The following is a 23146-nucleotide window of genomic DNA, read 5'->3' as shown; positions in this document are numbered from 1 at the left end:
TAACTCCATAAAACAGTTGGAATAATCTATAAGGAAATATTCTCCTAATATTCTGTAGGGAAAGATCTTTTGAGCAGAAAAACAAAGAAACTAATCATAAAAAGTTGACAACAAAATTTGAAAACCCCTATCAGTCACCAAAAAGAAGATGTAAATGCAAATAGAATTTTAAGAAAAAATAATGGCAGGGAAATAAAATATTTTTCTCAATGTGTAAAGTGTGTTTAACGACCCAAAAGAAAAAGATGAACACCCAGTACGAACACGGGTAACAGACAGCATCCAACTCTTCGCAAGACATAAGACGTTTAAATGGTAAAAATGTATGTGCGCCGTCATCAGTAGTCCAAGATATGCAAATTAACAATGTACATCTTTTTGCGTTCATCTAATTGACAGCGAAATTTGTAATAGCACTTTGTGTTACTTAAATAGCAGTAAAAATAAGTGAATAAAAAAATATTTTTAATTTGTTTGAGAGAGCGAGAGAAACATCGATCGCTTGCCTCCTGCACTCGCCCTGACTGGGGATCAATCTGGCAGCCGGGGTATGTGCCCTGATCAGAATCGAACCTGCCACCTTCTGGTGCACGGAAAGGCACGCCAACCAACTGACCCACACTGGCCAGGGCTAAATTTTTTTTTTTTTTTTAAAGCTCTTTAATACTTCATACCTGGCTATTCCAAGAATGGTCCTTGGACCAGCAGCACTGACAACATCAGGATCAGGGAGCATGTTAGAAATGCAGAATCTCAGGCCCCTCCCCCGAACACTGAATCCGAAGCTGCATTTTATTAAGCGCCCCCAGGTGACTGGTGTGCACAACCAGGTCTGAGAAATGCCGCTTTAACACACTGCTTCTGGGGACAGCTGGGCACAGATGTTTGGGACAGAAATTTGGCAATATATACCCAGAACTTCTAAAATTACTAATATGTTTTCATTCAGGGATTCCATTCCTATGTATTTAGCCTGGGGAGATAATTAGAGAAATTAATAAATGTACGTACAAATTATATTTTTAACAGCAAGTATTTGGAAGCCAGTTAAATGTCCAACTGAGGAATGTTAACTGGCAGTGAATTGATGATCTGCTGCTATTAAAAATTAAAATGTTACTGACTACTAAGAGTTACAAAAAATGTTTATATGTTAAATAAAAAAGTATGCCAGAAATTTATGCTCACATAATTATTTTAAAACGATTATTTTAAAACAAATATGTCCATATGCATTTCAAGTCTAGAAGGAAATGTAATCTGTAATGCTATTTGTAAGCCAACTGTCTTTTAAAATACTCTTTACTTCTCTGTACACTATTATATTACAATAGTGAATATATATTACTTTACACTCAGCTAAAAGTTATTTTAAAAGGATTACAACACCTTACACTGCCACAAGCAATAAATATGCTACTTATTGTGACTAACCAGCCAAGGATCCTGAGAATACGACCTCTGGGCCTCTGATAGCTGGTGGTCATATCCGGACTATGCTTTCTCTGAGGCCAAGGCATCCCCAGCCCTACCTGACCTAGGCTCCCATCCAGAGTTAGACTACTTTAAAAAGAAATTTTTTTATCGAGGTAAAAGACATCTAACATAAAACTTACCATTTAATCATTTTTCAGTGTACAGTTCAGTGGCATTAGTACCTCAACAATGTTGTGCAAATACCACCATCATCTCCAGAACCTTTTCATGATCTCAAACTGCACCTCTGCCCCCATTAAACACTAACTGCCCCCTCTCCTCCCCCCAGCCCCTGGGAACCACTAGTCTACTTTCTGTCCCTAAAAATTTTACTCTAGGTACCTCATGTAAGAGGGCTCATGCAATATTTGTCTCTTTGTGTCTGGCTTATTTCACTTAGCGTAATGTTTTCCAGGAGAGCGAGCTGCTTTTATCTCTGTGGCTTTATGATCTGGGTGTGGAACGCGGTAACCTACCGCTCTGGGAGCATTATCACACGCTTGGCTCCTCTCCTGGGTTTATGGGTGCCAAATTAAAACCTAAGCACTGTACTCCAAGGGGAAGGAATAGAGGAACCTTTGCTGTTAGGACCCAAGATACATTTTATTTACTGGTGTTGGCACTTGACAGCCATAGAACTTCCTTTAATTGGAAATAACCCCAAATCCTATCCCCCCCCCCCAAGAAAATAATGACCACGGACTGAGAATGGGAACGAGGGTGACACGTGAGGACTGAGAAAGGGCCATGACCTTGGCCCAGTGAAGACTATGGGGACTTTTGTGAATTTAGGTTTTTGGGGAAAATGCCAAGGCCCTTGGCTGGGGGAGAATAGTAGGTGAGATGGAAACACACCGGGCTCGAGCCAAAGCTCAGGAGCACTTCAGTGAACCGAGGCCATGTGGCCTGTGCCCGGGAGGGAACCGCTGGCACTTACCTGCCGTGTAACAAGTTGCTGCTACATTTCAGAAGGCCTCGGGTTGGGGGAGTTCACAGAATAGTCTATTGCTTTACATTATATAATGGACACAGAGTTACCAACATTTTATCTTGTTAAATAGGACTAATATCCCTATTTAATAAGATTCCTTTTAATAAAAAGAAACAAAACTTTCCCAGAAACATTCAGCCTTCATTACTATCATCATTTCCTACTGGAAAGTATCCTTCATCATTCAAAACATCCACAGAAAAGAAGTACTTTGAATAAAGACTAGTCAGATCTGTTGAACATACTTAGATTTATGAAAAGCCCTTTACATGGTTTTTATTTGTGTCATTTCACCAGAGGTTGGCAAATGGTCATCATGGAATTGAGCACTGGCTTAAAGCTCATGTCAGTCCCACACTACTCTCTGTGCTAAGCTTTACCATGCATCTCTGATTCCATTTGATTTTCATGATAAATCATTTATGCAAATGAGGGGCCTGAGACACAGGAAAATTAAGGAACTAGCCCAGGGTTGCACAGCTAGCAAAAGCGCTGAGCTGGGTAGTCAGCCACAGCAGTTAACGTCTGTCACCTCCTCGAGTCTCTCTCAGAGTCTTCTCCATCCCACCGTTCTATACAGGAAATCAGCTGATGAAAATGCTATTTAAAATGTACTGATGTATTCGTTTAAAAAAGAAAAAGAAAAGAAAATCATGCCAAATCTTATACCTTCAGGTCATCTAGGTTTGATGGGAGGGGGCCTGGTTTGAGAGGAGAGACACCAGTTGGTCCAGAAAAGCTGCTTTTGACAGGCGACAAAGGGGTGCTGCTCAGCGGTGTTGAAGAAGAGTTCTGATTTCTGACCATCTGCTCGTTTGGTTCCCTGAAAAACCAACCAAAATAGGGCACATAAAATACGGCCAAATCTATATATGTGGGTGTGATACTGTGATTTATAATAAATACATATTTGGTCTTCATATGGTTTCTGGCTCACAGCTCCTAAAACCCTTGGAATTTCCTAAGTGACAAAGGTGTCTTTTGTTATGTTAATGAGGCAACTTTTGGACTCTAAGGAAGGATGCTGGTTGCCAGGAGAATCTATCATGTGATTAGAGGGTTCAAACTTTAGGTCCCACCGCCTTCCCACCCCCTGACCTCTAGGTGGGGGTGAGGGACTGAAGATTGAATTCAGCGATGGCCAACGATCTGGTCAGTTGGGCCTTTGTAATGAAGCTCCCAGAAAAACCCAAAAGGTTGGGGATCAGAAAGTTTCTGGGTTGGTGAACACGTGGAGGTGCTGGGAGAGTGGTCAACTGGGAGAGGGCATGGAGCTCCACGCCCTTTCTCCACACCTTGCCCTGTGCATCTCTTCCGTCTGGCTGTTCCTCAGTTATATTCTTTCATAATAAACCAGTGATCTAGTGAGTAAAATGTTTCTCTGAGTTCTGTGAACTGATCTAACAAGTTAATCAAACCCAAGGGGAGGCTGTAGGAACCCCTGACCTATAGTTGGTTGACCAGAAGACCAGGCGATGACTTCTGGACTTGCAACTGGCATCTTAAGGGGGTGAGGGAGGCAGTTTTGTGAGACTGAGCCCTTAACCTGTGGAATCTGATGCTATTTCCAGGTAGCTAGTGTTAGAATTAAGTTGAATTGTTGGACACCCAGCTGGTGTTAGAGAATCACTTGGTGAGGTAGGGAATACCTCCCCTGAATAACGGAATTGGGTGATCAGAACCTTAGGGGGTGACTTCTATTTAAACCAGATCACAAGTTAATTGTCTACAAGGATCAGGGAAGTAATAAGTCAGCAGAAGGGCAGGGTGAGGAAAACCACAGCAAGTGGCCAGTGACACTCAGGCTGAGTTTGAGGGAGACAGGAGGGAGTGGTGGAGACTTTGACATATGGGTGGGGCATATCCACACATGATTTAGCAGATGCCACCCTGGGGAGGCTGAAGCATGTTGGGAACCTGGCTGTACTCAGCATAATGGCCAGCGTCACCCAAGGCTGAGCAGGGAGAGCACTGAAGCCACATCCCAACTTCACAGTTGAGGAGACTGGCCACTGAAGAGGTGACCTGGCAATGAGGTCACACTCCGGGGCTCACGGTCAATCTTTTCTTTCTCATTATAAAAGCAATACATGTTTATTTCAGAAAATTTGTGGAAGGAAGGAAAAGATTTTAAGTAGTAAAAAAAATTCATAATTTCACTGGCCAGAGATAACTAGTGTTAGTATTTTATGGCTATTCTTTGAGTTTGTATATTTTTAAATTAAATTGATTGGGGTAACATTGGTTAACAACATTATATAAATGCCAGGTGTACCACATTATAATACAAAAATAAGGGAGTCAGTCTTTGAGGTTGTCAATCGGTTAAGCAACCCTGCAGCTCCCTAAGATACAAGTGCTGAGCCAGCTGAAGGAAGGCAGCCTGTGTGAGGATCGCTCGCGATTCCAGCATGCACCCTTGCATGGTTTCCTCTCTGTCCCACAGTCCAGTCTCAAAGTGGTCACACTTCGCCTTTTCCCAGGAGGCCTCTTACCAGGGGCGTCGATTTCCTTGCTCCCTCCCGGCCTTGTGTTCCTGAAAAGGTGTGCGTGGCTCTAAACATACCAGGCGAGGACAGGATGCAACAGGGGACTCGCGGGCCTCGGGGTGCTGGGCCCCAGGGTGCAGGCCCAGGCGCCCAGACGGGAGAGGACCCATCCCGCCCCCTCCCCGCGCGCAGCCCGGCTCGGGGACTCACTTGAGCTGCGCGTGGCGCGCCCCGGGGTAGCTGAAGCGCTGCTGCTGCTGGCTGAGGATCTGCAGCTGCAGGAAGAGCTGCTGCTGCTGGAGCAGCCGCGCGTAGGCCGAGTCCATGGGCGGCGGCGACTTCTCCGCCTTCTGGTCCGGGGGTATGTACTGGTGGTATTTGAGCTTCTTCACCTTTGGCTTGGGGTCCTTGGGCTTTTTGTGGCGGTTCTTGCTGTCGCTCAGGGACTTGGACTGCAAGGCGATTAGGACATGCAAGCGCTTTAGGTGACGGACGGGAGCGGCCCGGGGCCGTGGGCACCTACGGGCAGGCTCTGTCTCATAGAGGCTCTCGAACCTCGGACACACGGACTGTGCATGCCCGGGGTGCGAGGAGGTCCCGGGGCACTGAGACAGTAAGGAGTAAACCCACTGCACTGTGTCGCACTGAAAGGACACCCGTAGGTGGGGAATCCTGAATCTCAGGAGTGGCTCCCGGGGTGTTTTTTTCCCAGAGTAGAGTGAGATGGAGTCTGTGTTTCAGCAAGAACGCCTTCCTCACCTCACACCAACCGGCGGCCTAAGGAAGGTACATTCTGATCTCTGATCTCGGGGCTGATTCACGGGAAAGCTAAAGCTCTTTCATGTGTAGACATGGAGTCACAGCTAGGGAAGCACTTAGTAAAACGACTTAGTAATGACATAAGCTTAGATGACATTAAGCTTGTCTTTGAGAATCCAGAATGTGAAGTCGTGTTGCTTCAGGCTGAAAGTAGGATAGGCTGTCTCTCCCCCCACCCCCAGTCCTGGTCCGGAATCAGGAAGGGGCGCCCTGGGAACTGATGACACTGTACTCACTGTGGGGAGGCTTAGCACGCCCTGGGGCCCTTCTGGAGGCGACCCTTTATGGAGCATGACTTGGACACACGGAAAGAAGTTAAGGGTACAGGCTAGGGAGTTAAGAGAAATTTCTGAGCGTGGTATAATTAAGTTACTACATTGTAGTTACCTCACCTGCAGGCTGGGGAAAGTATTATCTACTTCCTATCTCAGGATCAATATAAGGGCGATAAAAGACAGCACTGAAATAACAGCTGGTTTCAGAGGACAGAGTGACTGTATCTATAACCTGCTCCTAGAATCAAAAGCCCTCCATATGGTAGGAATTAACAGGCCCATACTGGGATCAGTTGAAAAATACAAATTTTCAAACCTTGACTTTATTCCAGCAGGTGGAAAAGAAGACCATGGATGTCATGACAGAAGAGTCTTGAGAATTTGAGGAACCGGTTTAGGGAGAGTGTGGTTCCAGCAGCGCCCAGAAGAGGGGGCTGCAGAATCGCTGGCCGGCATGTTCGGACCCGGCAGCTGCCCCATTTTAGCCACAACACACCCGTCTGAAGGTGACCTACTGGACCGAGCTGACCGCTTGCTTTCCCTGACTCAGCACATCCCACCACCGAAGCCTCTTCTGGGCTTTCTCGAGGCTTCTTCTCGGACACTAATGCACAAGGAGCCCAAGCCTTTGTCCCTGCCGGCGAATCGAATCGGTCAGCACTGTCCCCCTCCCTCGGGAGGCTTTCTTCAGGGCCCTGCAGCCGCCCTGCCCTGCTTCGCTCCAGCCCAGCTCCTGCTCCCACCTCATCCCAGGACTCGCCCTGTCTGGGGAGCTGCGGCCTGGGTCCAGCTAAGGAGCTTTCTCTCCACGTTGCCTCAGCGCAGGGACCGAGCCATCCAGAGGTCCCGAAATCAGACCATTTTCTCTGCACCGGGAGGGAGGGCAAAGGCTACTGAACACACGGGGCTCTGAATTCATGGAACCTGTGGCTCCACGCTCTCTCTGAGACCAGGCGCCACTAACATTGTGGATCTGTTTTCCTGTTTCCTACCCAGGACTCCATGGCCAACCATGAAGAACATTCATCTTTCCAAAGCAGAGGCGCCACAGTCCTGGGCCTCAGACCCAGGTGTGCATACGTAAAGCAGGTGAGGGGCATGTGACAGGGAGCAGGGTGGCCTGTGGCCTAAAGGCTTTCTCATCCTACCCTGCCTGCCCATAGTCGGTGCCCAGTGAGGTGATGTCCAAGCTCTAGTCTGCCCGCCCATAGTCGGTGCCCAGTGAGGTGATGTCCAAGCTCTAGTCTGCCGGCACATAGTCAGTGCCGCCCTGTGAATGAAGGCCAAGCTCTAGTCTGCCCGCCCATAGTCAGTGCCGCCCTGTGAGATGAATCCTAGTTCTAGTCTGCCCGCCCATAGCCGGTGCCCTGTGAGATGAATCCTAGCTCTAGTCTGCCCGCCCATAGTCGGTGCCCAGTGAGGTGATGTCCAAGCTCTAGTCTGCCCGCCCATAGTCGGTGCCCAGTGAGGTGATGTCCAAGCTCTAGTCTGCCGGCACATAGTCAGTGCCGCCCTGTGAATGAAGGCCAAGCTCCAGTCTGCCCGCCCATAGCCGGTGCCGCCCTGTGAGATGAAGCCCAAGCTCTAGTCTGCCAAAGGAGACCGTTCACCACACAGCCTAGACCTCCTCTCTCCAACAGCTCACCCCTCCTTCTCTTTTCCTGGCAACTTTCTGCTGTTTGCAACTCCCCCCCCCCCCCTTGCTATCTGACTCCGGCTCATCCTCTGAGTCCAGCTGAAGCCTCAGCTCACCTGGGAAGCTCTTGCTAACTCACAGTTATGTCTCTTATCTGCAGGTCTCATGTGGCATTTTGAGGCAGCCTGAAGGCGGTGGTCACACCCCTGCTGAGGGGAGAGGGGGACTGAAATCCAGACCTCATTGTGCTCCCAAGGCTGTTGGCCCTGAAAGGGCACGGTGGCTGCCTGGGGAAGGGGAACTTCTTTTTATATTGTGGTAAAATACAGGTAACACAGGATCACCATAGTAGTCATTTTAAAGAACACGATTCAGTGGCATTTAGTGCGATGCTGTGAGTGTCCTCACTATCTAGTTCCAGAACATTCTCATCGCTCCCGGAGGAAGCCCCCTGCCCCTGAGCAGCCCCTCCCCTCCCTCCTCCTGCAGTCCCGGAGCCGCCAGGTTCATTCTCGGTGTATCATGAATCAGCGCTTGGGCCTCTTTCTGGCTGAGTAATATTCCACTGTAGGGATAAGCCACGTGTTCCTCCATCCTTCAGCCGATGGGCATTTGGGTTAGTTTCAACTTTGGACTATTGTGCATAGTGTTGCTATGAATATTCATGTACGAGTTTTTGTTTGAACATCTGTTTTCAGCTCTCTTGGGCACGTACCTAGGAGTGGGATTACTGGGCCATGCGATCATGTTCCCTTAATTATTTCCGTAGTGGATGCACCATTTTCCATTTCCACAGGTGATGTACTAGAGGCCGCGTGAGTGTCCCAGGCTCCATGTCATCACCAGCACTTGCTATCTCCCTTTCTTTTCTTTTCTTTTTAAACTATAGCCATTCTGGTGGGTGTGATGTGGGATGTTGTTGTGGTTTTGGTTTGCGTTTTCCTGCTGACTAGTGACAGTGAGCGCCTTTTAATGTGACGACTGGCCGTTTCTTTGGAGAAATGTCTAGTCAAGTTCTTTGGGGCACATTTTCCTTCCTTGCTCAAAACACTCTAAGGGTCAGTGGTGGCTGCGATACCCACGTGGACTACAGGCTCCTGGAGGGCAGGCGCTGTGTCCTGTTCAGCTTTGACACACCCCTGGAGCCTGCGTGGAGAACACCTGTCCCTGTGTAAGTGACTTTACAGCCTCCGGGGCACTGCTGTGCATTCTCGCAGTGGCTCACATGAACCTCACGGAGCCCCCAGCTCAGTGGCCTCCATTTCTGAGAAGCCCTCTAGCACCCTCCGAATTTAGAGATGAGGAATATTTAAGGGCTGAGGAGTCACAGGCACTGGCCTATCGGAAGGAACGTCAGCTGCCGCAGAAAGCGCGGGTCCTGCGGGATCCGCGGCCTCAGCCCTGCTCTCTATTAAAACGGACCCGTCCTTCCTGAGGGCAACTCTCATTCTCTTAGTGCACTGAGGCCAAGGCTTTGCTAATTTCAATCAAGAAATTTAAAGTGCTTAGGTAGAAGTGTTAATAAGATGCCCTTGCACACAGCACCGGGAATATGTGAGTCATCTCCTTCCACTTGTGGTGGACAAACTTCAGGAGTCACACAGTCTCCAAGCTGCTGAGCTGAGTGGATTGTAAGGGAGGGTTAAGCTGTTGAGGTTTGGTGGGGCTGCTTTAGCGGGCGGCTGACATGCCTGCCACCCAGCTTTGCATATGCAGGGGAGGGGCTGTGGGACTGTTGCTTTAACATCTATTCTGACTCAATTTACAACCGCTAAAGAAATATTTCCTAAGAGGCATCTCAGCATTCATCACCTGGTGGTCCCAGAGGTGATAAGATATACTCCCAAGCCGGTGGGCAGCTATGAAGGGGGCTAACCGACAGGCTATCAGGCAGCTGGCTGGGGAGAGAGCACTCTGTGAACGATTAGATATAATTCTGAGACGCTGAAACCCAAAATGTGCTCTACTGCTAATAGTTACTTGCCCACTTCGAATAAAATCCCTCCCTTGGTCTCCATTCGGAGACCGCCTTGAGTGATGGTGGTCTTACTTGTGCAGGTCCTTCAGGTCTGCTTCCCTTGCATAAAATTCCCCTCCCCCTACTCATTTGATGGCACTTACAAATCTGTGTGTGTTACAACCAGCTGTGTCTTCCTCTAGGACGAGCTTAGGCAGCCTTTTGAGTCAGGAACACACCAGCTGAGCTGTGAGTCCAAAGCAATGCAAACACACAGGCCTCTCCTCTGCAGGGGAGACCTGTGCTGTGCTGCGTGGATAATAGGACCTTGGTCCGTATACCCTGGTGGCCCATTGCTCAACTCGCCACGCGATGTTCCCGGGGGACTGAACCTATACAGGAGTCTCAGTGACTCTCCTGTGCTGCCAGGCCCCACTGGAGCTCAGAAAGCGGTGCCCAGAGCCGGCTCTGTGAGCCAGAGCTCAGGCAGGCATGGGGAGGGGGCCCATCCTACCTTTACAGCAGCGTGCACAGGGTTGGGGGTGCTGAGGGGGCTGAGCCCCTGCTTCCCTGTGTCCGACTGGTTGCTGGGCTGTGAGGCCGGGTCATTCCTGTCATTTTCTGAGCCAGACGTTAGATCCTGAAATCCAAATTGTAGCATTATTAGGATATAAGAGTAAAAACTGTGAGACAAAGAGGTGTTAAAGTAGAGCCCCACCCCCCCACACACACACATAGCTCTGCTGTGTGTTTTTTCAGTCTTCACATGAGAATATGTTTTTATTGGTTTTGTGAGAGAGAGAGACACAAAGAGAGAGAGAAACATCTATGTGAGAGAAACATCAATTGACCAGGAATCAAACCCACAACCTAGGTATGTGCCCTGACCAGGAATCAAACCTGCAACCTTTTGGTATACAGATGACACCCCAACCAACTGAGCCACCGGCCAGGGCCAGCTCTGCTGTTTTAATCCTAGCTTCATATCCAAGTACACTTAGACTACTTCCTCCAGGAGAAGTTATATATATAATTTGTCAACCAATTGAGGACACTTTGAGGAGAGAAAGGGGTCAATATTAATAATTTCTCCACAAGACAGGTGTAGAGCTAGCCTAATCTTGGCAAACCGGGACATCTGGTCACTCTGAGTGAGGGTTCCTCATGTCTGTGACAAGGTCCACCTGTTGGACCTGACAATGGAATTGAAAAAGGGAGAGGGAGGAGTGGGTGTAGGAACTGTGGGAAAAGTGCACAACATGATAGATGATAGGGTGTTAGCAGATGGAAGAAAAGTGTGTGTATGGGTGTGTATGTGTATGTGTGTATACGTATTTCTTTGTATATGTGTGCATATATGTATGGGTTCTGTGCATAGCTGTGTGTCTCTCTGTGTGTGTGTGCACATATATATGTATGTGCATGTGTATATGTAGGTATAAGTGTGTGTTTGTATGTGTATCTATGGGCGGCTGTGTGTATGTGTCCTGTGTATGCATATGTGCATTTAATGTATATGTGTGTATGTGTCTGTGTGTATATGTATGTGTATCTGGTATGTGCATCTGTATATATGTATGTGTTTATGTGTATTTATGTACATGTGTGTATATGTACGTGTATTGCATGTATAAATGTAGGGGTGTGTGTGCGGGAGTGGACTTGGAAGGAAATGTAATGATGTCCTCTCCCTTTCCTTCACTCCCCTTCTGTGACCTTCACAAACAGGGCAGGGGCTGCTCAGGATCACCGCCTGGGGCTTCCCGGTCCTGCCCTGAGCCGGACACCCGTCCAGGTCTGTGGGGCCCATCCCCTCAGAGCCCGTGTCCTCAGCGGCTACATGGGGCTGCTGGGTGAGGTGACAGATGACCCTTGCACCCTGCCTGGGCTGCTCAGTGCCGGTCCCTCCTCCTCTCTCCTAGGGCGAAGCAGGAAAGTGCTGGTCCTGTCCTCAGACCGTTCTTGAAGCGGAAGCCGAGGAGCCTGCTGTGGGAATAACGGTGCGAGCGGCCTGGTGCCGTCGGAGGCGCCGCAGCAGTCTGGCTGCGGGACGCGGGGGGTTGCGCTATGAACGTGTGCCCAATATGAGTGTCTCGGCTCTGCTTCTTATGTCTCCCCTTTCTCCCCAAGTCCACATTGCTCCCCGGCAGCCTCAGCTTTGCTTCGATGGAGGGGAGGAGGGCCGACGGCTAGGAAGCAGCCCAATTTTGGGAAATAGGGCCCCAGATGATAATTACCAAACGATCCCTGATACACGTATGGTTCTTTACAGTGTAAAAAATATTTTCAAATGTAATGTCTAACTTCAGTCCATCGAATAACTCCTGTGAGGCCAAGAGGAGTGAACTCTGGCTAAAGGGCAGGGACGGAGGGTCTGGAGAGTTCTCCCCAAGTCTCCCATCTCACGGCCACACCAGTGGATCTCCTTCCCCTCCTGCGTGGGCGCCCCACACCCTGCTCTTAGGGCTCCGTGAGTACCCTGTGCTGGTGGAGGACGATCCCATTAGGCCTGGTGGCTCCACGGGCGGGGGGCGATCTGCCGCGTCCTGGAGACCTCACGGCTCCCAGCCTCAGAGCCTCAGCTCCTCCCCGTGGGAATCAGCATTGGTGGCCCCTGCGGGATTGGGGGGGGGGCTGAGCTCCCCAACAGACAGCGCTCAGGAAGTGGCTGGAGCGGCCCCAGCACAGTGAGCGCTCAGTGCCCCGCAGGGGCTATTGTTTATCATCATCGTTGTTCTTTATAAACGTGCTTTGAGCAACATTTGCAATATACACTCTTCACATTTTAAGAGTTGGTGGGTTTGTCCAGGAGGTGAGCGCTGCGCTGGGTTTGGGGCTGGAAAGGGGCCTTGCGGGGTTTGGTTTCCGCAGGTAGAATCCTGCCACCTTGGAACCAACGGGGCCTCCCTGTTTTGTAACCGCAGCGCCCTCTAGTGACTGCCGCGCGCGTGGAAGGACGGGGCTTTGAGAGCGGGCAGGGAGCTGGCAGGGAGCTGGCAGGTGCTCCGGAGGCTTCGCCACCACACAGAGAACCCTGGGCCCAAGGGGCGAGAAAAGGCACCAAGGTGAGATGCCGTCCAGAGCCGCCTCTGGATAGCGGAGCGAAACCGACTGTGAAAAGGTGACAGGCTGAGATGTGGTTTGTTTACCTGCATTGTCCCCGGAGGACCTGCCAAAGGGGTCTCCGTAGCTTTGGTGTCTGGGGGAGACCTCGCTGGGCCCTGGGGGTCTTCGCTTCGAGTGTGATCTGGAGAAAGCCCGTCGCTGCTGCTGTCCTCCTCGAAGGCAAAGGCATCTCCCGATTTGGAGAAACTGACCTGGTTCCCTGAGGGAGGGAAATCCACAGCTGGGTCAGTGGCGTGGGCACACCGAAGGCGTTCTGGACACGCTTCAGGGCGTCACCCCGTTAGGATCAGCTCCTTCATCTGTTTCCCGTTCACGGTCACAGTGAAGATACGTTTTAAATTATTTCGTTTCCCACCTACTTACTCATATGGGAACTTGCGTTTATAAAGGTGGCATGTTTAGCAGGAATGAGTTGCCTATGAGAACCCACAGAAAATGCTGACACCAAATCAGGGAAGATGAAGGAAAGAAAAGGGGCCACTGGACGCAGAAGGAAGCCACCGGAGGGAGCACTGGGGAAGGCCACCTCCCTCGGTTTCCCAGTGAGAGACGGAACTGAGACGACAGCATGTCATCTGTATCGACTTCGAATGTAAAACAGAACACATAACAGGACGAGCCGGGACAGCTCCTCAGTTTAAATTCCTAATGTCAGAATTAGCTAATGTCAGTCACCAGGGTGTCCCAGGGCTCCATTCAACTACTGCGTATCTGTTTATAGAAGCCAAAAATGTGTCTCGGAAACGTCAGGGTGAGCCTTGTTTGTTTATTGTTTGAATTTTCTTTTTACTCCTCCTATCCCTGTGCCTATTTTGGAAATTCTCACCAGCTTGCACCTGCAGAGATCCTTCCTCAGCAGCCTGCGTGTCTTTGGGGGACACAGGTACATTAATTAGTTTGGGGGGAGGGTTTAGCAGACCAGATGGGACTACAATGACATCCTTCCATGTCCCTTATGTTTCTTAATTGCTCGATTTCATCTGGTTTATTGTCCAACTGCACAGGACAAGATGTGCTGAGGCCACATCGCCCATCTGACCCGACTCCAGGCACAGCTCTTGGAAAGGAATTTGCGTTTTATCAGGAAGTTTCCAGCCGGTATTCTGCAATCACACTGACGAGAACTTTTGACTCCTGCTCCGAGCAGATAAGAGAGAGGAGCTCTCACCCTGCAGACTGTAAAGGGAACCAGGAGCTGGAAGTAATGGAACAAATGTGGTTTGGGGCTTGTCATCGCCACCACTGCTGGCATCTGTCACGGCCCCTCACTCAGACATCCAAGGGTCAAGTCAGGAAAGAGGCCAGACAAGGACAGAGCAGGTGGAAACTCCAACCACTGGCCATGAGCTGCCTGCTGACCTGGCGAGCCTTGGGCACCATATAGCTGCTCCAGGGAGTCAAGGATCCTTTATAAAAGTCATTATTGTTTTTCTATGATTATAAAAGTAATATGCACTTATAAAAATTCATACCATAGGAAATGCCCATAATGATCCCACTTCCCATGAATACTTTGTTTCCGCTTCTAGATTTATTAATTCTATACATATAGCAAAATATATACACACAAATTTAAAAAGCATGTCACCAAGAGAGGCCTGGGTGAAATATACTGGGACTTGCTCATCTACAACGTTTCCTGCAGATCTTGCCGTCAGCACCTAGAGATCTTCCTCAATTAAAAATTATTAATTTTTTGGTGGCAGCTGCACAGCATTCCATTGTATTAATGGGAACTTTTATTTTTCAACTTCTATTTTCTAAAGTGCACTTTATTTATTATTAAAAATTTGAAATAATAGGCAAGTGCAGAGAATAATATAAAACATCTGTTTATGTATCACCTGGAATAAATGCATACTATCGTTTTCCTATGTTTGCGCCAGAAACCTAGTCATTTTCTAATAGGGGCATTTCATCGGGAATTTGATAAATGTGATCTTTTTCTTTGAGCTCAGGGGTCACTCCCCCCACTTTAGTGCTCTGGTCTCAAATACCTCCTCTCTCTTTTAAGAGTCTATAATTAGCTTACAACCTTCCCTTCCCTTCTCTCATAGCAAACCCTAGGCTCCGCAAATAAAGCTGCATTTGTTATTTTCCCCCAATGTGGAAAAATGTTCACATATCCCTTTCTCAGGGGATCATTTGCCTGAGATGTCCCAGGAAGGCCCTTTCTCCCGCCTCCATGAATAGGCTCCCATGGCAGACTCAATCTACACACTTCTTCACTTTAGAAGTCATGTTTTCTTTGAAATTCCAAACCCTTACTTAGATTTGTGGAATTAAAAGACTTTGTCCCTGTTAAAAAGATTACATGTATCACTGAGGGCCAGGCGGGCATAGGAGCTGGAGGGGCAGGTGGGGGGGTCAAGCCCTCCCCCCTCAGAAATCACCGCATTTCCTTGGGATGTGCTTGGCACGTGGCCTGAGAAGCCTCAGGTGGCTGTGCTTGCCCCTTGAGGAGCTGGTCTTTTCTGCCCACCAGGCCCCCCAATTGAGAGCATGACTGTCTTCTGTCCCCTCTCCACTTCTTCAGTCTCAATGAGTATGGACCTCAGGTGACAGGCTCCTCCCACCGGGCCCCTGCCAGCTCCACCCACGCCCAGAGTATCACATCTCAAATGTGTACAAATTAGAGGGAATTAGTCAAATGGCAAACTTGTCCAAGCAGCGTAACGTGTGGCTAGAAACCTTTCAAGAAGGGTGGGGAGGGAGAGAGAGAGAACACGGTTTCTCTTAGCCCCAGCAACCCCACTTTTCCAGTAGGGGGAGAGCAAATGACAAGAGCAGAAGTTTGTACCAGGACCTCACTTACTAGTGCAGCAGTAACAAAAATGATCAGCACTGGTTAGGCCTCGTAACGGACCAGAGAGTCAGAGGAGGGGGCGCATTTTCTGTTTTGAGGACCGTCCAGTTGTTCAGAGCCTGGGCTGACTGGGCGTCCAGCCTCCGGACTCAGAGCCACCAGCAGAGGGGGTGGAAAATCACTTCCCTTCCTGGGGGCTGCAGGGGGCCTGTTTAGTGTTTAGGCAACACTGTAAAACCTGCTGCTTGGCTGCGGGGAGGGGGCACAGAAAACAGCCAGCACCTCTCCTTGCTCCGCACACACCTACTGAGGACACCCCATAGTCCACAGCATATATTACTTGAGTTTCTGTGATTTGAGGGCTGAATGTGACATCTTGAGTGTGAGAACAAAAAGGTGTGAGATTCTGGGAGGGCGATCGCGATGATTTCTCTGGGACTAGTCTCAGAAAAGGGTTGACGGGCTTGAGGGAACCCCGCTGTTGCTACCAGTGAATCTCCATGCCCTTCGCACGTTAACATTTGCCGTTTGGTGACCTCAGATTGAGACACTGGAATGACATAGAAAAGTCTAGAAGTCAAGTGCCTGGAATAAAGGAGTAAGTAACCTGTCCCATTCCCAAATCCCTCAATTATTTTACTCACGCCCAGCCTTCCCGCTTTCAGAGGAGCAGAGAGAGCAGAAGCGCACCCAGGTGCCGGCGGTGAGAGGTGGAGGGCCTCAGGGGGGGTTACTCCCGAGGGGGGGTTACTCCCGTGTTGCCACGGGGCACAGTGGGGCATTGTCAGGGACTAGCCTGGGGGGCGCTGCTGGTGCACAGAGGAGGGAGGGGGCCTGTGGGGTCGCCCAAAGACTCTGGAGGAGGCGGGGTTGAGCTGAGTCTGAAATGACTGTCAGCTCCCCACAGGCCCCAGAAGGGGGGTGTGCAGCAATCACGGGGAGATGGAAGGGAAGTGACAGAGTTGGGGTGGGAAGGGTGAGGGAGAATCTCCCCCAGCCAGGAGAGACATCTATTTTGGGAGCCAATCCCTACAGAGACACAGCTTCTGAGAGCCTACCTTACCAGGCGACATCCATCATTTAAAGAGGTTCCTCTGCTTAAATCAACGAAGAAACCATCAGTACAGGCAACCTTCAGGGTAGTTGTTTACACCTGAGTGAAAAAAACAGGGCAAAGGCCAAGGCCCCGAACATGACTTCTGTCTGGTGTCTAAAAGCATGGCGTGCCCGGTCAGAATGTGCCGACAGACACCGGAGGACCACTGTCCAGGCCCAAGACCCCACCGCGGGCCCCTGCCCCTCAGCGCTCCCTCAGCCTGGCAGGCGTCTGAGGCTGTGATGCCAGGGCAGAAGACGAGAGACAGGGCAGGGGGCCCCGCACAGCTACCCCCAGCTCGGGCTCTGCGGATGGACGGAGGCACCCCCACAGCGGAGGGCCCTGATGCTAAGGCCCTGGCTGCCTCTGGGCTGACGCACGCGGCGCTCGAGCGGGTAGTAAGGAGTCGGGGGCCGGAGCCCAACAGACTTGGTTTGTTCCTTGGTCCTACCACTTCAGTGGCAAAGTGACGGCTGGCAAGTTATTTGACCTCCTGGAGCCTCCGTTTCCCCATCTATAAAAGGGGAGTAAGGACAATAGCTACCTTCCAAGGTGTGGAGGGTGAAAATAACCTGACGTGTGCAACGCAGGCTGTGTTATTTACATAGTCCCTGGGGTGCAGTGTTCAATAGCTTCTAGCTGCTGTTATTGTCAGGGTTGTTTTTGTTAGGATCTCTGCTTGCCTCAAGTTTACTTATCAAAACAAAAAAGACCACCCAGGAGGCAGTTATCCTGTGGTCAGCTGGGCAAAGGTCAGTGTAGCTTCAGAGACAGAGCTGCTTGGTCCCGAGTGGAGTGGTTTGTTCTGGGAGAGCAGAGACGGACCTTTCCAGGAAGAGTGTGGAAGGAAAGGAGTGTCACTGTCACTGCTCCCTCTCCCCCCTGGTCCAGGCCAGACTCCGTGGTGCAGGACAAAGGTCCCTTATCTGGCTGCCTCTGGATCAACCTCGTCTATCAGCTTCGTGCTGTGAAGCCGGCCTCTGCTCCAATCTCCCCGCTGCCGGGCTCCCTGAGAGTGCTGGGCACTGGCTATTGTCCCTGTAGACACTTCGGGCCTGTGATGACAAGGACCTGCTCCGGGAGGCCCTGATATCATCCCCCAGCTATGCCCTCGGGCTGGCTCTGGGCGCTGGCCCCTGGGGATCTTGGCCTGGTGACGCTTAGTTTTCCCTCGCCCTCTTGGAAGTGATTAGATGAATGAGTCAGTTGTACTTTCCTCTGAATAAACATTTAAAATTCCAAGATTAGAGTGAGATCGTTGGAGTCCCAGCTACCTCTCTGCTAGGCCCGCACCGAGGGCCGGACCCACGCAGTGGGGTGGGAAAATGGACCTTGCCTCTTATCTCCTCGCAAGCTCCAGCCCTGCACGAGAGAGCTATTTTAATTCACCAACAGACCATCTCCTGACATCCTCCTGGAAGGAAGGGCCTGAAGCAAAATCCATTTCCGCAGGGAGAGGCCATTAAGTGAGGGTAGATAGTTTAAATGTGGCTCTTGCCTGAAGATATGTCAATACACTGAAGATACCATCTCTGCAGAAGATGCACTGCTTTGTCCAGCAAAGACAGAATCCTCTTGAAGGGGATGGGGTGCCTTTATTATGGAAATAGATGTCAGTGGGTGTTTGAAAGAATAAGGATTCCTTTTCCTCAGATCCCTGGCTAGAAATTTACCTTAAATCTCTAGATGTATCCTGATCCCAGGACTACATGAATTGGGACAGTTAACTTGCTTTTAAGCACTTGATTTAGCTCTCGGGACTAATTCTCTAGGGACCCAGATCGCCAGGAGTGTGAAGATAGCTGAGCACTGTCTCTTCTTCCCCTCCACAGGACCCCACCCTTTCACAGCTCCGCCTTGGGTTCCTATCATCCTTTCTCCATCTGCAAGCCCCACCTGGGCAAGTCCTGCACACTCTCAAGTGTGCCTGTGGTCATTTCAGTGGGCAGCAAAGGCCAACACCAGGACAACTCTTCCCTCAGCACCAGCTAACTGTCCTTCTTGCCACTCCCATCCCTCCCCGCAAAGCGACTGGCTCCCTAATTTTCTTTCCCACCCCTTTTTCCCAGAACTTTCGTCAGAAAAGTATTTTTCATGTGTGCCTCCTTGTGTTTCTTTGCCTCCAAATCATTTGCCCTTTGAAAATTATTTCTCATTATGGAATAAGATTTTGTTCAGGAGAAAGTTGTACTAAAGCAGCAAACCTTTTTATCCCAATGCAAACGACTCTACCATCTGGCTTACTGTCTATTTGCCTTAATAGTGAATGATAAGAGAGTGTCAAGACTCCCAGAGTCTCAAAGGACTGGATTCTTAGGAAAGAAGATTTTTTCGTTTTGGTTTATTATGAAGTCTGAGCCTCGGGGATACAGGTGAGCAAAGACTAGTGTGGGGTCTTTTAGAAATGTCCAGGACAATGCAAATGGGTGACTTCTGGACCAGCCCCTGTGGACTAGAAATGCTGCATCCTGTGTTAAAGGGTAATGGTGCTAAAAAGAACTCATCAATCTTTGATCCTGAGGGTGTATATTTTGAATCACAGGTTTGGTTTTTTAAGAAGTAGCTGAAAAGCTAATCAGGCATTCAGGTGGGAAGCCTGGCTCAACCCAAGGAAAAGGTGAGAACCCTTTGCACCCAGGTGCTTGTCTGTGGGAGCAGAACACCAAGACCCTTCCACTGTTAGAAGAGTTGGGGAAGCCAGCTGGGTGGGGTTCTGTTTTACTCAAGCAGAAACCAGGACTCTGGACAATAAACAGCTTCCTTGGTAGCTAAGGGATGCTTCTGTCACATGAAGAAAATACTCAGATGGCTGCAGAGAGAATTAACAAGCTCGGAGTAAGCCCCCAGGGCACTCAAGACTGAGGGATCACTGAGGAACAACGACCCACGCAAACGCTGAACAAGGCCACGCTAAACTCCAGCATATAGTCTCTGTTCTTGTAAACCATCACTCCTATGAGCATCGTATTTGTAGCATCAGTATTCAGTATTCTGGCCTGAGAGAGGGCGGCTGTTGGTGGTTTTCTATGACAGAAAAACAGAGACCAGGTGCATGCTCTGAGATGCAGCCCCCGCTCCTGTGGAAGTGAAATCGGAAAGCCCCCGGTGCCCCCACATCACACCACTCTCGTCATACAAGCCCAGTTTCCTCCAGCTGGAACCTGAACAATTCTAGCTGACTCAGAAAATACGCTTGCAGGCTGGAAGTGGGACTGATAGCTGGCTCCGGAGAGGAAAGTTTTTGGAAAAGACTCGCTGCCGTCATTCAGCTGCCGGCAAGAGGGGTTGACATCTGGACATGAGGAGAAAAACCCCAGAGGGAGACCTGGTTCACTCTCAAAAAGATCCTCCCCGGTGTTGGGAGAGGTTCTAGATGATTTTCTCTTAGGCTTGGAGGATAGCTGGCCTTTAATAAAGCCTGGAGGGAGCAAGACAGTGACCGAGCGTTCTGCTCAGAGCTTGGCAGGAGCCCAGCGACACAGCAGCGGAGGGAGCTGGAAAATGTAAGCACATCTGGACAGGCGCGTGGATGGAGGGCGGGGGAGCACACGCAGGCCGGGAGCTCACGCACAGTGCGCCCCAGCCCCGAGCCCCGCTTCATCAGGGGAGGCGCTCCGATCGGGAGAGACGGCCGCGGGCTGGGCCACCCTCGCCGCTGGAAGGCTGCTCAGAGGCCGCCCCACAGCTGGTCTCGGAGCAGCGCCTCTGCCCCGGCGACGTTTCTCCTGACGACAGCGCCTGGCCCGCAAGGACGCGTGCACGCCCGAAGATTGCACTGAAGAGGCTCTGCCTGGCCCATAGCAGGAGCTCAGCTCCCCGCTCCTGGCGCCCACTTCTGGGCTTTCCTCGGCTCAGGTCAACCCACGCCCCCCACCCCTTTCTTAGCCACCCCCTCTTTACTCTTCACAGAAGCCCTGCCTCATCCTAAATACCACGTGGGAACCGCATTTTAGCCGCCTTCTTTCTCATATCCACCACCCCCCCCCCCCCGGCCCCCCAACCACCCTCTAGTGGGCACGCCTGATTCTTTGTGCCTGAGCTTCTTCTCTTTTTCACAGCATTCATCACTTTTGTTATGATATATAATTATTTATTGTTTTTACATGTTGTCTAGGTCTCCCCTACTAGACTGTAAGCTGTTAGAGCAGAAACCTTTCCATGCTTTGCTCGCTGAGATACCCCGGAGTGCCTGACACATAGAAGATGCTCCATAAATATTAAGAAATAAATGAGTAAAAGGGCAGTCTTATCTCGTCCACCCGTTTAAATTGCCATATACACTAAGCTTCCCAAGTCCTTAGCTCTAGACCGGCACTTTCTTCTGAATCCTAGTGTGATAGCCCCCACTGCTTACTTAACCCCTGCCCCCTGGGTTCTCGGGAGCCTTTCAAATCCAAAACTTAAAACAAAAATTCATCATCCCTCCCCAAATCTGCTCTTCCACTCAGGGTCCCTGTCTCGATAAGTGGCTGTCATTTACCCCAATGCCCAAGAGAGAAACCTAGGTGTCAACTTTGACCCTTCCCTTTGTCCAAGCTGACGTACTCCGCTGACCATCTGACCGTGCAAAATCAGTGACCTCGCAGGCCTCCTTCCAGACCTGCAGCCGTGCGTGGTCCTTGCTCAGGCTCTCACCAGCTCTCATCAAACAAGCCCAACAGCCTCCTAACAGAGCTCTTCAGCTCCACGTCACTTCTCCCGAGTCCACTTCACGCTGCAGCCAGCGGGACCCTCCTCCGAGCAAATCCCCCTCGTTCACGCTCAGAGCACAGCTCCGATGCCCACCAGAGGCTCTCCAATGGCTCTCCGCTGCTTATCAGTATTAGTATTTTAAATTACGTTCCCCCTTGTTGGGGAATTAGGGATGCTTATATTTGTTCCCTTAAGTGATGAGAGAAGTTTGAACCTCTCTTCTGCTTTTAAGAAACAATTTAAAATGCCTTTGCAACCTGACCGGCGCTGCCTTCTGGTTCTTGTGGCTCATTTCTGCCCTCTCCTTTCTCGCTCGCCTAAGAAGTCACGTCTCCCAGGATGCCTGGGCCAGGCGCATGCACATGCATTCCCGCCGTGACTCTTAGCCATCCCCTTCAGAGCAGTGATCACAAGGATCGATAACTTTCTCCTTTGTGCCTCTTTTCTTGCCGAGTGGCAAGTCTTGGAGGCCTAGCTAATTCTTTACATGCATTGTAAACTGAATCCGCCTTGAAATAAAGCCCCATGAGGTAGCCATTATTATTGCTGGGGTTTCAGAGAGGAGAAACTGAGGCACAGTGAGATTAACTCAGCGGCTATGTGGCCAAAGTCACAGAGTCCGGCTTTGAACCCCGGCTCCTGCGTCCCTGCCTTCAGGCAGCTTCGGGCCCTGTTGGTGATGATGATGTTTTACACTAGTCCTCATGTTTGCTGCCTTCTGGCTGTTTCCATTGACCTTGACCGTGCTCCTGCTCCTGCTCCTGCTCTCCTGACTCCTGGCCTGAATGGTGCAGTTTTTAACAATCCTTCTGCCTCCATTCTCTCCCCCTGCACGCGAAGCCAGTGAATATTCCAGACGCCCAGCTCTCCTCGGGGAGATCCTCCTGCCCCACAACCTTGGCCTAAAGCAAAACTAAATGAATTCAAGGGAAGACAAGAAACCAACAATTTATGAACAAACCAACCAAATTTATGAACAAATTCATGAACCACATGCAACTGCTTCTATGTAATACTCATCGGTGAAGGGAAAGGCTTTCAGCAAGCGTAACGAGGAGGGAAGGGGGAAGGCGGGGCACCCAAATCAGCGTCTGCAATGGAAGACGAAACCTGGCCCGGTTCAGAGGAGCTCCGAACAACTGGAAGCCAGTTCTGGACACAACTGTGGGCTCATAACTTGGAAATTCAGGGGGACAGTGATAATGTTTGGAAAAGTTTAAACGGTACAAATTGCCTTAAGGAGAAGGTTTGAGCACACAAAGAACTATGAACAAAACTGAAGGAAAGCTGTGAAAGAGCTGCTCCTACGAAAAATACCGAGCCCCTGTGATCTTAATAGGCGATGCTTTCCAGCAACTGATCCTTGTGATCATATTTCAGTACTTCCCAAACATGGAAAAATATGCGAAGGTAGTGATAACATTTTGTGAAGCACGTATAGCTTTGACATTTAAACCTGAGAAATAGAAAACAACAATATAGACCAGTGTTAATTTTGAACATTAGCAGAGAGGACTAGCTGTTCATGAACATGCATGTTCCCCTTTGCACAGTACAGACCTATTGCTGGGAAATCTCTTTTCACCCAGGAGACAACTTGCCCAGCCCTGTGTACTATTTTCACAATGGGACGTGAATGAAAGCGACGGGTTCATCTCCAGGCTGAAGCTCTTTAAACAGTTGTGTGGGCCTTTCATTCCTTCTTTCCCCTTCACTTCAGAGGACTGTGGAGCTCTGGGGCACAGGTTGGTAAGTTATGGCCTGGGAGCCTGCTCTGTTTTCA

At 50.0% G+C, this 23146-nt stretch overlaps 1 protein-coding gene across 3 annotated transcripts in view; it reads right to left on the bottom strand.

Annotated features, from left to right (window-relative positions):
• MYOCD (myocardin) overlaps positions 1–23146 on the bottom strand; it is an 83893-nt gene that overhangs the window by 12489 nt on the left and 48258 nt on the right. For all 3 annotated transcript variants that reach the window (XM_081161461.1, XM_081161463.1, XM_081161462.1), the window contains 4 exons: positions 12793–12968; positions 10158–10283; positions 5167–5408; positions 3137–3290 (listed from right to left, as the gene is read on the bottom strand). In XM_081161461.1, coding sequence (XP_081017587.1) covers positions 3137–3290; positions 5167–5408; positions 10158–10283; positions 12793–12968 — 698 coding nt within the window. The remainder of the gene's footprint in view (positions 1–3136; positions 3291–5166; positions 5409–10157; positions 10284–12792; positions 12969–23146) is intronic.

Source organism: Miniopterus schreibersii (genome assembly GCF_964146895.1).
Source record: "Miniopterus schreibersii genome assembly, chromosome: 16".
Taxonomy (NCBI): domain Eukaryota; kingdom Metazoa; phylum Chordata; class Mammalia; order Chiroptera; family Miniopteridae; genus Miniopterus; species Miniopterus schreibersii.
Note: the sequence above shows the minus strand (reverse complement) of the source record. Positions and strands in the feature narration are given on the sequence as shown.